At 41.9% G+C, this 12415-nt stretch overlaps 1 protein-coding gene across 1 annotated transcript in view; it reads right to left on the bottom strand.

The window, feature by feature from the left end:
• LOC134347079 (endoplasmic reticulum metallopeptidase 1) overlaps window positions 1-12415 on the bottom strand; it is a 72955-nt gene that overhangs the window by 11552 nt on the left and 48988 nt on the right. The window contains exons 10-11 of the mRNA XM_063049187.1: window positions 4274-4464; window positions 2734-2886 (exon numbers count right to left, since the gene is read on the bottom strand). Coding sequence (XP_062905257.1) covers window positions 2734-2886; window positions 4274-4464 — 344 coding nt within the window. The remainder of the gene's footprint in view (window positions 1-2733; window positions 2887-4273; window positions 4465-12415) is intronic.

The following is a 12415-nucleotide window of genomic DNA, read 5'->3' as shown; positions in this document are numbered from 1 at the left end:
TCTCTCCATATCCCCTGATCCCTTTAGCCACAACGTCATATCTAACTCCCTCTTAGATATAGCCAATGAACTGGCCTCAACTGTTTCCTGTGGCAGAGAATTCCACAGATTCACCACTCTCTGTGTGAAGAAGCTTTTCCTCATCTCGGTCCTAAAAGGCTTCCCCTTTATTCTCAAACTGTGACCCCTCGTTCTGGACTTCCCCAACATTGGGAACAATCTTCCTGCATCTAGCCTGTCCAATCCCTTTAGAATTCTATACGTTTCAATCAGATCCCCCCTCAATCTTCTAAATTCCAGAGAGTATAAGCCTAGTCGATCCAGTCTTTCATCATATAAAAGTCCTGCCATCCCAGGAATCAATCTGGTGAACCTTCTTTGTACTCCCTCTATGGCAAGAATGTCTTTCCTCAGATTAGGGGACCAAAACTGCACACAATTCTCCAGGTGTGGTCTCACCAAGGCCTTGTACAACTGTAGTAGTATCTCCCTGCTCCTGTACTCGAATCCTCTTGCTATGAATGCCAGCATACCATTCACCTTTTTCACCGCCAGCTGTACCTGCATGCCCACTTTCAATGACTGGTGTACAATGACATCCAGGTCTCCTTGCACCTCCCCTTTTCCTAATCGGCCACCATTCAGATAATAATCTATTTTCCTGTTCTTGCCACCAAAGTGGATAACCTCACATTTATCCACATTAAATTGCATCTGCCATGAATTTGCCCACTCACCTAACCTATCCAAGTCACCCTGCATCCTCTTAGCATCCTCCTCACAGCTAACATTGCAGCCCAGCTTCATGTCATCCGCAAACTTAGGAGATGCTGCATTTAATTCCCTCGACTAAGTCATTAATATATATATTGTAAACAACTGGGATCCCAGCACTGAGCCCTTGCAGCACCCCACTAGTCACTGCCTGCCATTCTGAAAAGGTCCCGTTTATTCCCACTCTTTGCTTCCTGTCGGCCAAACAATTCTCTATCCACATCAATACCTTACCCCCAATACCATGTGCTTTAAGTTTGCACACTAATCTCCTGTGTGGGACCTTGTCAAAAGCCTTTTGAAAATCCAAATATACCACATCCACTGGTTCTCCCCTATCCACTCTACTAGTTACATCCTCAAAAAATTCTATGAGATTCGTCAGACATGATTTTCCTTTCACAAATCCATGCTGACTTTATCCGATGATTTCACCACTTTCCAAATGTGCTGTTATCACATCTTTGATAACTGACTCTAGCATTTTCCCCACCACTGATGTCAGGCTAACTGGTCTATAATTCCCTGGTTTCTCTCTCCCTCCTTTTTAAAAAGCGGGGTTACATTAGCCACCCTCCAAACCTCAGGAACCAATCCAGAATCTAAAAAGTTTTGGAAAATTATCACTAAGTTCTGGGCAAGTTATAGGAAGGTATTCTAAAGCACAGGGTAGGTACTGGGATAGAAAGGGCAGTATCAAGAAAATTCATGAAGGCAATGGAAATTGTCTACACGGACGTTAGCAAGGACTCTATCAACCAGATCATTATATAGATGACAATGTGAATACACTGGATCTGTAAATTTGCAGTTGACACCACGGCTGGGGGCAAAGCAGACAGCACAGAAAGCCATGAAAGCTGGACCAGCTGGAAAACTGGCAGATTAATTTAATGCAGACAAGTGTGATGTGTTGCGCTTTGGGAAGGCAAACCAGCACAGGACATATACAGTGAATGGTAGGGCACCAGGGAGTGCAATCGAGCATGCAGATAAAGACTAAGAAACAACTCTGATTACCAGTGAGGTGATGAAGACAAAAAATTACCCAGTCGAATCTACCATTGCACAGATTTTACCCACGATTCATGAACTAAGGATGTGCCAACTAATGTTCTCATCACATACCCAATTCTATCCACCCCACCCCCACTTACAGCACATCCATACAAGCCATTCTGAGCTGCAATGAAGTCCAAGGTCAAAGTTCACTCTAGAGCTAACCACTAAAGTTTAAAGTGGAAATAGAAGTAAATCCAAAGTAGCAAGTCTATATGAGATACTAAAACAAGTATATTTCCTGAGACAAGCCACCACTTCTCAAATCACACTTGCCTGATCAGGCCTACTGACTCCAACACTCTGGATACTAAACACAATTATCCAGATTTACTGCATGTTCAGGCAGCCTCCTGAACACAATTCAAAATCTGCGGTTTAAATCTGTTTAAAGGATCATATTAAAATTTCAGAACTGGGCATTTCCACTTGCTGTTTATGTCTTGAGTGCTCTGCATCATCTGCTCTGCCTTCCGATCAGAGGCAGGAGGAACGAGACTTCAAAATCCTATCCCGCCCACATGCAACCCCACATTCTGGCACAGTGCTGACGGAGTGCAACACTGTCAGAGATGCTATACCTTGAGTGAGACCACATCTGCCCCATCAGATGCAGCTAACATTATCCCAAATCTCTTTTCTTGAAGAACAATAGGAATCTACCTACCTTATTTACATCACCTACAAAAGCAGAGCATTAGCCCAATGCCATTTCTGACCCTGTTACAGTAAGCAATTTGGTTATTTTACAAGATTTTAGACTTCAGAAATACTTCTGACTGCAAATATTTGCAGTCTCCTGAGATTAAAAAAAGACTATGTAAAAATATAAGTTGCCCTTCTTTGTGGCATTTAGTAGAGCCAGCAAGCTCTGTTGCAATTAATCGAAGTACCTCTTACCTGCAGGAAGATCCGTTTGGGATGTGGACTAGCAGGTTCACCTGAATACGGAAAGAACACTCCACTACACACAAGGGAGGCAGAACCCAGAAACACAATCGCCAAACTCAGCAGACTCCACTTGGTACTGCGGCACAGGTAGATCAGGCTTACCTAGAGAAAATACCTTTTGAGTGAATAACTAAAAGCAGAAGACACAACACCATTGCTAAGGAAGTGGGGACTATGAGGTTTATCAAAACCATGGGTTTGCACTAGTTTTGTTGGGAAGCTGTCAGTAAGTATACTCTAACTGCACATAAAGACTGAGGCATGGGAAGTCTGTGTTAAAGGATTTAATGGTCAGATGGGGGTGGGGGGAGGGGGGTTAGAGAAAAGTAAAAGTATTGGATGGGGTTGAATTTGCTAGGCTTGCGGACACTGTGGCTATAAACAGTAGCTGTGGCTGGAGCAATCGCAAAAAAATACTTGTATATTGAAACGCATTGTCACGTCACACTCCCCACAGGTTAAGACCCAGAACATAAATCCAAGGCCACAATATGGACAAACTAGGTTTTTCCATCAAGTTCCCATCAAAATGTAGTTATAAACATGACACACTCTGATTGAATCTAATGGCCTGGTGATCCGAATGGAAAATTAAAGAAATCTGTTAAAGAAAGAATTAGATGAGGATAACAGGAAATTTGAAGTTGATCTGGGTAACCTGCCAGAGCAGTTATACCAAGCAAGTGCACAGTACAGAAGATGTGCAATGTTTTAACCTAAAAATATTCTGCATGAACTCACTTTATAAATAGAAGAAGAATGCTTGGATATCAGGGAGTTCTCATTACACCTCACCCAAATAAAGAAAATATTACTAAGGCATAAAATTGAAAGCAAAGTAGACATTGGTCATCTTTGTAGTTTATAATATTTTTGACCAAAGTCAGAAGGCTGGAAGAGGTGTAGAGAAGGGTGAGCAACAAATGATGCTGTGAAGCTCCCAATCAAACATTTATTTAGAGAACACTGAACATCTCCGTTAACATATCACCAATGCACTTGATAAGCTAAATAAGAACTCAGGGTTGCATATAAATTTGCAATATTTATCAGGCATTTAGACAGATATTTTGGTAGGAAAGGCACAAGAGGGATAGGGGCACATTGTGGGCAAACAAAATTAGTGTAGATAGGCCACATGACGAGCAGGGATGAGATACAAAGGGACCTACTTCTGCTGATTCTCATCAAATTAAGTTTTGGATCAGGGAAGTTAAATCAAATTGGGGTGAAAAAATGACACAAGCCTGTTAGATGAAACAGCCTACATGCAGCTACAAAAATTCAATGTTAAGATCAGTTTACTGACGTGCAGTACAGTCTGACCAGGACTTCAACAGCTACAAAGGGATGCAACTCAAAACTAAAACTTAACTGTGCCTTTAAGAAATGTTTATTAACAATTTTCCATTTCAGTTCAGCAAAACATTAAATATCTTTGCTTTACCTTTTTAAAACTTCAAAGCTTAAAAGTAAAGTGATAACTTACAAAATAAGTTGTTAGAATAATTGTGCATGCTGCAATAATAGAAGCCTGTACAATATCTGGAGGTATCTCAGTCCCACTTCGACCAAGGATAGGTGTGAACATTTCAAATGCAGTCCAAAATAGATACATGGTCAAAAGATGAGGAATAGACAGGCCCAGAAAATAAATTGCCATCAGCTTCAATGTAGGACCTAGATCAAAAAGAAATAAATAAACAAATAAATTGATATTTCAAATATATCACAAATTAGCCGCGGAAAAAATTAAGTTTTAAATACAAATTTTTGCAACTTCTAAAAACTGTCACACGAGATAGTTTCTTTCAGCATGATACACAGGAATTCCTTTCACTTTAGGAGAAAAATTTAGAAAACAAGAAAAGCCAGGGGGAAAAGACATACTCTCAAAACTAAATAATCAATGAGGCAAAAATACACGATGATAAACGAGTGACATGATTTCACTCGTGTCAATATTCAAACCTGACACAAATCTTCAAAGTACTTTGAGTGGAGAAGGAAAAAAAAATAGAAAAGTGAATGGTATACAAGAAATGCTTCATTATGACACAATTTTGCTGAATGTTGTTATAATTCAAAAATATATCATGCACATCTTAACAGAAAAACTGCTGTGATACTGTGCATCAGAGGTGGAACCCAACAGCAACAATGAAGACAAATGCAGCTGTTAAAAAGACCTTCCAAAGGATTCAATCCATCTACCAAGGAACATATTCCAGACTCTCAATTTTTCTAGCTTTGCAAATTGCAGTTTGAGAGGAAGAGGTTAAAATCAGATGTATTGGTATTGCGGTTGAATAGAGTAATTACAGAGGCAAGAGAGAAGAGCTGGTCAAAGCCGATTGGAAGGGGAACCCAGTACAAATGATTGTCGGGCAGCAATGGCTGGAGTTTCTCAGATTAATTCAGAAGATGGAGGATTAATTCATCATAAAGAAGCAGCAGCATTCTAAAGGGGAGTATGAAGCAATTCTGGCTGACAAGGGAAGTCAAAGACAGCATAAAACCAAAAAGAAGGCATACAATATTGCAAAACTAGCAGGAAGCTAGAGGAGAACTAGAGGAAGCTTTCAAAGACCAACAGAAGACAACTAAAAAAAGAAATAAGGGAAGAATAGATGAAACATGAAGGTAATAATTAAAGGGGATACCAAAGTACTTCTAGATATAAAAGAGGATACGCAAGAGTGGACATCAGACACCTGGCAAATGACTCTGGAGAAGTAGTTCTAATGGAGGAGAAACAGCAAATGAACGGACCATCTTCCATCAGTCTCCACTTTGAAAGACACCAGCAACATGCCAGAAATTTAAGTCAGTCAGTTGGGGGGCAACTGGCAGAGGATGGAGTGTAGTCATTATGACTATGGAGAAGGTCCTCGGGAAGCTGAAAGGTCTGAAGGTGGATAAGTCACTTGGGCTGCATGGAATAGTCATCTGGAAGAGGTAGCTGAAGAGATTATGAAGGCATCAGCGGTGCTCCTTCAAGAATCACTAGATTCTGGAATTGTTTCGGAGGACTGGAAAATCGCTAACTCTAAGAAGGGAGAGGGGCAAAAGACAGGAAATTATAGGCGTTAACTAGGTTTTAGTGGTTGATAAGACTTCAGAGTCCATTATTAAGAATGAGGTACTTGAATACACATAAAACAGGATTAAGTCAGCGTGGTTTCCCTAGGGGAAAATCCTGCCTGACAAATCTGTTGGAATCCTTTTGAGGAAGTTAAAGCAGGATAGACAAAGTCAGTAGATATTGCTTACTTGGATTTTCACATGGCGTCTGACAAGGTAACACATGAGGGTGCTAAACAAGAGCCCATGGAATTACAGGAAAGACACTAGCATGCGCAGAAAGCTAGCTAACTGGCAGAAGACAAAGAGTGGGAATAAAGGAGGCCTTTTCTGGTTGGCTGCTGGTGACAAGTGGTGTTCTGTAGGTATCGATGCTAGGTCTGCTACTTTTCATGTTATATGTTAATAACCCGGATGACAAAGCAGGGTGTCTGGAGATAGCTTGGGAGAATGAGCAAAGCAGTGGCAGATGGAATACAGCGTTAGATTATGCACTTTGGTCGAAGGAATAAAGGAATAGACTATTTTTTTTTAAATGTGGAGAGAATTCAGAAATCAGAGATGCAAATTGATTTGGGATCCTACTGCAGGATTCCCTAAAAGTTAACTTGTAGGTTGAATTAGTACTAAGAAAAGCAAATGCAACATTAGCATTCATTTTATGAGAATTGGAATATAAAAGCAAGGATGTAATGCTGAGGCATTGGAGAACATTCAGAGGAGGTTTATGAAAAAGGCCTGGATAGAGATATTTCCAGTAGGGGGAAAGAGTCTAGGACCAAAGGGCTTAAGCCTCAGAATAAAACAATACCCTTTAGAACAGAGATCAGGAAGAATTTATTTTAGACAGAACTGCTATGGAGGCCAAGTCACTGGGTACATTTAAAGCTGAGGTTAGTAGATTCTTGATTAGCCAAAGGCTACAAGGTTACAACGTCACATGCAGCCAACCAGTAAAGAGCAGATTCAATAGGCCAAACAGTCTTAGGAGCATGTACTTCATGTCATCATAATTATGTTTTTATCAAAACTTATTCAAAGCCTGCTCACTCCATCAACTCATACGGTGTTGATTTGTCCAAATCAGTCAGTTACACAGCATAGAAGAAGGCCCTTTGGTCCAACTCCTCCTTGCCAAATATATTCTTCAGTTAGTCTAATTTACTTGCATTTGGCCTACATCCACCTTCCCTACCCATTACCTGTACAAATTCATCTAGTTTGTGCATTTTGATCTAGGGGAGGTGCATTTATTTCACTGATCTAATCTCTCCTCCTGGTTTCCTCATCCACAACATCATCTGACGAATCTTCCGTTTTCATACCGCCACTGATTCCTTTCGTTTTGACCTTCCATTCATCCATCTGGGCTTTGGTCTTCGCATCTACTTTTACAAACAGATTTTTGTCTCCCAGTTGAATTTCATGCAATTACCTTAATGATGCAGAGTAGATTCTGGTTCATTTTATTCACAAAAACCGAATGCTTGCAACTTTCATGAAGCTCCTTGAACTCTATTTCAACTTCAAACTAAGCCACATTTTGCAAGTAACTGCCTAATTAACATATCGGAAGCTTTCTCAGATATGTTTCCAGGATGATCCTGGAAACTATAGAGTGATACATCTCACATCAGTGGTAGGGAAGTTTCTGGAGCCGATTCTTAGATATAGGATTTGTGAGTATATGGAAAACCATGGTCTAATTAAGGACAGTTTGCACGGTTTTGTATGGGGCGAGTCATGTCTTACTTACTTCATTGAGTTTTTAAGGGAGATGACAAATGTAATTGATCAAGGCAGAGCTGTGAATGTTGTCTATATGGATTTTAGTAAGGCATTTGACAAGGCGCCTCATGGGAGGCTCATCCACAAGATTAAGATGCATGGGATCCATAGTGAAGTAGCTGTTTGGATTCAGAATTGGTTGGCCCAAATTAGATACAGGATAGTCGTCAATGAGATTTATTCTGGCTGAAGGTCTGTGGCTGCCTCCTGTACCTAATGAGGTGGTGACTGAGTAAACGCTCATGGTCTTCTGCTGCTCTAGCCCATCTACTTGAAGGTTATACGTGTTATACCTCCAGATGCTCTTCTGCACACCACTGTTGGGAGTTATTTGAGTTACTATTGCTTTCCTGTCAGCTTGAACCAGTCAGGTAATTCTCCTCTAACCTCTCTCATGAACAAAGCATTTATGCACACAGAACTGCCAGTATCTGGACGTTTTTCACACCATTCTCTGTAAACTATAGAGATCGTTGTGTGTGAAAATAGGTGATCAGCAGTTTCTGCGATACTCAAAACCACCCCATCTGGCACCAACAATCATTCCATGGTCAATGTCACTTCGATTACATTGCTTCCCCTTTCTGATGTTTGGCCTGAACAACAACTGAATCTCTTGACCACGTCTGCGTACTTTTTATGCATTGAGTTGCTGCCACATGATTGGCTGATTAGACATTTGCATTAACAAGCAGGTGTACAGGTGTACCTATTAAAGTGACTACTGAGTTTATATAAATGTATAAATGACCTAGATGAAAACGAAGATAGGTGGGTTAGTAAATTTGCAGATGATACAAATATTGGTAGTGTTGTGGATGGTGTAGTAAACTGACAAAAGGATTCAGTGGAGCACAGATCAGTTGCAGATATGGGCAGAGAAATGAAAGATGGATTTAACCCCGGTCAATTGCGAATTGTTGTATTTTGGAATATCAAATGTAAGGACACAGTACACTGCTAAGGTCTAGACACTTACAATATTGATGAGCAGAGGGATCTTAGCATCCAAGTTCATAGCCCCCTTAAAGTGGGGAGCTTATAGGGTGATTTAAAAAAAAAGGCATATGGCATACTCGTCTTTATTAATCAAGAGACCGAGTTTAAGAGCCAGGAAGTTACTTTGAAGCTTTGTAAAACTCTAGTTAGGTTGCACTGCTTACATTCAATTCTGGCCGTTTCATTATAGGAGAGATGTTGGGGATTTGGAGAGGATATGGAAGAGGTTTACCAGAATGCTGCCTGAATTAAAGGGGAGGTTGAACAAACTTGGGTTATTTTCTCTGGAGCAGGAGAGGCTGAGGAAGGTCTGATGGAGGTTTATAATATTATGAGATGCATAGATGAAATCGAAAATTAGCATCTTCCACCCACCCACCCACCCCCCATCATGTTGAAATGTCTAACACCAAAAGGCAGAATTTAAGGTGAGAGGGGGCAAGTTCAAAGAGCATGTGCAAGCAGAATTAGGCTCCACCATTCAATCATTGCTGACCCTTCTTTCCCCTCCTCAGCCCCACTCCCCAGCATTCTCCCTGTAACCTTTGATGCCATGTCCAATCAAGAACCTATCAAGCTCTGCCTTAAAAACATCCAATGACCTTGGCCTCCACAGCTGCCTTTGGTAATAAATTCCACAAATTCACCGGCCTCTGGCTAAAGAAATTTATCTGCATCTCTGTTATAAATGAATGCCCCTCTATCCTGAAGCTATGCCCTCTTGTCCTAGACTCTCCTACCATGGGGGGGGGGGGGGTAATCTCATCGAAACCTACCAAATGTTGAAAGGACTGGACAGGGTGGATATGAAGAGGATGTTTCCTATGTTGGGTGACCCTTTAGAACAGAGGTAAGAAGGAATTCTTTTAGCCAGAGAGTACTAAGTCTGTGGAATGCTCCGTCACAGACTGCAGTGGAGACCAAGTTCGTGCGTATATTTAAGGCGGAAGTTGATCATTTCCTAATTGATCAGGACATCAAAGGATATGGCGAGAAGGCAGGTGCATGAAGTTCAGTGCGACCCATGATGGAATGGCGGAGCAGACTACATGGGCTGAATGGCCCAATTCTGCTCCCATGACTTATGGGAAACATCCTTTCCACATCCACTCCGTCCAGGCCTATCAACATTCGAAAGGTCCTTCTAAATTCCAGTGAGTGCAGACCCAGAGCTATCAAACATTCCTTCTGTTACAACCCTTTCATTCCCGGAATCATCCTTTTGAACCTCCTCTGAACCCTCTCCAAAGCCAGCACATCTTTTCTTAGATGGGGAGCCCAAAACTATTTACAATACTCAAGGGGAGGCCTCACCAGTGCCTTATAAAGCCTCAGCATCACATCCTTGCTCTTGTATTCTAGACCTCTTGAAATGAATGCTAATACTGCATTCGCTTTCCTCACCACCAACTCTACCTGCAAGTTAACCTTTAGGGTGTTCTACACAAGGACTCTCAAGTCCCTTTGCATCTCAGATTTTTGGATTTGTTCTCCATTTAGAAAATAGACTGCATATCTATTGTTCCTACCAAAATGCATGGCCATGCATTTTCCAACATTGTATTTCATTTGCCACTTTCTTGCCCATTCTCCCAGTCCGTCTAAGTCTTTTGCAGCCTACCTGTTTCCACAACAGTACCTGCCCCTCCAACAATCTTCGCATCATCTGCAACTTGGCAATAAAGCCATCTATTCCATCATCTAAATCATTGACATACAGCAGAAAAATAAGTGGTCCCAACACTGACTCCTTTAGAACACCACTAGTCACTGGTAGCCAACCAGAAAAGAATCCCTTGCTGCCTCCTACCAATCATCTAATGCTCTAACCATGCCAGTAACTTTCCTGTAATAACATGGGCTCTTAATTTGGCAAGCAGCCTCATGTTTGTCACATTGTCAAAGGCCTTCTGAAAGTCCATATATACATCCACTGCATCCCCTTTATCAATCCTACTTGTAATCTCCTCAAAGAATTCCAACAGGTTCGTCAGGCAGGGTTTTCCCTTAAGGAAACCATGCTGACTTTGTCTTATCTTGCCCTTTGTCACCAAGTACTCCACAACCTCATCCTTAGCAATTGACTCCAACATCTTCCTAACCACCGGTCAATAATTTCCTTTCTGTTGCCTTCCTCCTTTCTTGAAGAGTGGAGTGACATTTACAATTTTCCAGTCCTCTGGCACCATGCCAGAGTCATAGTCATACTTTATTGATCCCGAGGGAAATTGATTTTCGTTACAGTTGCACCATAAATAATTAAATAGTAATATGTAAATTATGCCAGGAAATAAATCCAGGACCAGCCTATTGGCTCAGGATGTCTGACCCTCCAAAGGAGGAGTTGTAAAGTTTGATGGCCACAGGCAGGAATGACTTCCTATGACACTCAGTGTTGCATCTCGGTGGAATGAGTCTCTGGCTGAATGTACTCCTGTGCGCAACCAGTCCATTATGTAGTGGATGGGAGACATTGTCCAAGATGGCGTGCAACTTGGACAGCATCCCCTTTTCAAACACCACCGTCAAAGAGTCCAGTACCATCCCCACAACATCACTGGCCTTACGAATGAGTTATTGATTCTGTTGGTGTCTGCTACCCTCAGCCTGCTGCCCCACAGAGTCCAATGATTTTTGAAAGATCATTACTAATGCCTTCACAATCTCTACCATTATCTCTTTCAAAACCTTAAGGTATAGTTCATCTGATCTGGGTGACTTATGTAACCTTAGGTCTTTCAGCTTTTTGAGCACTTTCTCCCTTGTAATTGTAACTGCACTCACTTCTCTTCCCTCACACCCATCAAGATCTGGCACACTGCTTGTGTCTTCCACTGTGAAAATTGATGCAAAATACTCATGTAAGTGATCTCTTCTTTTATGTTACTGCTGAGGCTAATCAAAATGGCTTCTTTGTTATGTTAACTGCTGAGGCTAATCAAAATGGCTCCTTTGTTATGTTAACTGCTGAGAAAGTTCTCTCTCTAGCAGCTTGTTTGGGTTATAAAGAGAATTGTATTCATTTGCTAACCAACTGGAATAGATGTTGGGCTTGTACTCGTTGGAATTTAGAAGATTGAGGGGGGATCTGATTGAAACGTATAAGATCCTAAAGGGATTGGACAGGCTGGATGCAGGAAGATTGTTCCCAATGTTGGGGAAGTCCAGAACGAGGGGCCACAGTTTGAGGATAGAGGGGAAGCCTTTTAGGACCGAGATTAGGAAAAACTTCTTCACACAGATAGTGGTGAATTTGTGGAATTCTCTGCCACAGGAAACTGTTGAGGCCAGTTCATTGGCTATATTTAAGAGGGAGTTAGATATGGCCCTTGTGGCTACAGGGGTCGGGGGGTATGGAGGGAAGGCTGGGGCGGGGTTCTGAGTTGGATGATCAGCCATGATCATAATAAATGGCGGTGCAGGCTCGAAGGGCCGAATGGCCTACTCCTGCACCTATTTTCTATGTTTCTTGTGTGTCTGTAAGCTATTGTTCGCGGGCTTTGGGGGAGAAGGCACGATGGGGACAGAGAGGAGACGCGATGCTGTGACCCTGGGTGCGAGACCGACCCCGAGCGGGAGTCCGAGGCCCAGGGTCTTTGTCAAGGAGAGGAGAGGAAGAGAGACTTGTGTGGAGCGTCTAGTTGACCACCGTGGTTGGTCCCAGGCAGCGGGTCGAGGTGGTCGGAGGGGATCGAATGGTGAAAGAAGACTCTGTTAATTGAGCTCCAACTGTTGTGCACGAAGTGGTTGAACTTTGATA

The sequence above is a fragment of the Mobula hypostoma genome, chromosome 5 (genome assembly GCF_963921235.1).
Source record: "Mobula hypostoma chromosome 5, sMobHyp1.1, whole genome shotgun sequence".
In the NCBI taxonomy this organism is placed as follows: domain Eukaryota; kingdom Metazoa; phylum Chordata; class Chondrichthyes; order Myliobatiformes; family Myliobatidae; genus Mobula; species Mobula hypostoma.
The sequence above is the reverse complement of the archived record's forward strand: the minus strand, read 5'-3'. Positions and strand labels throughout refer to the sequence as shown.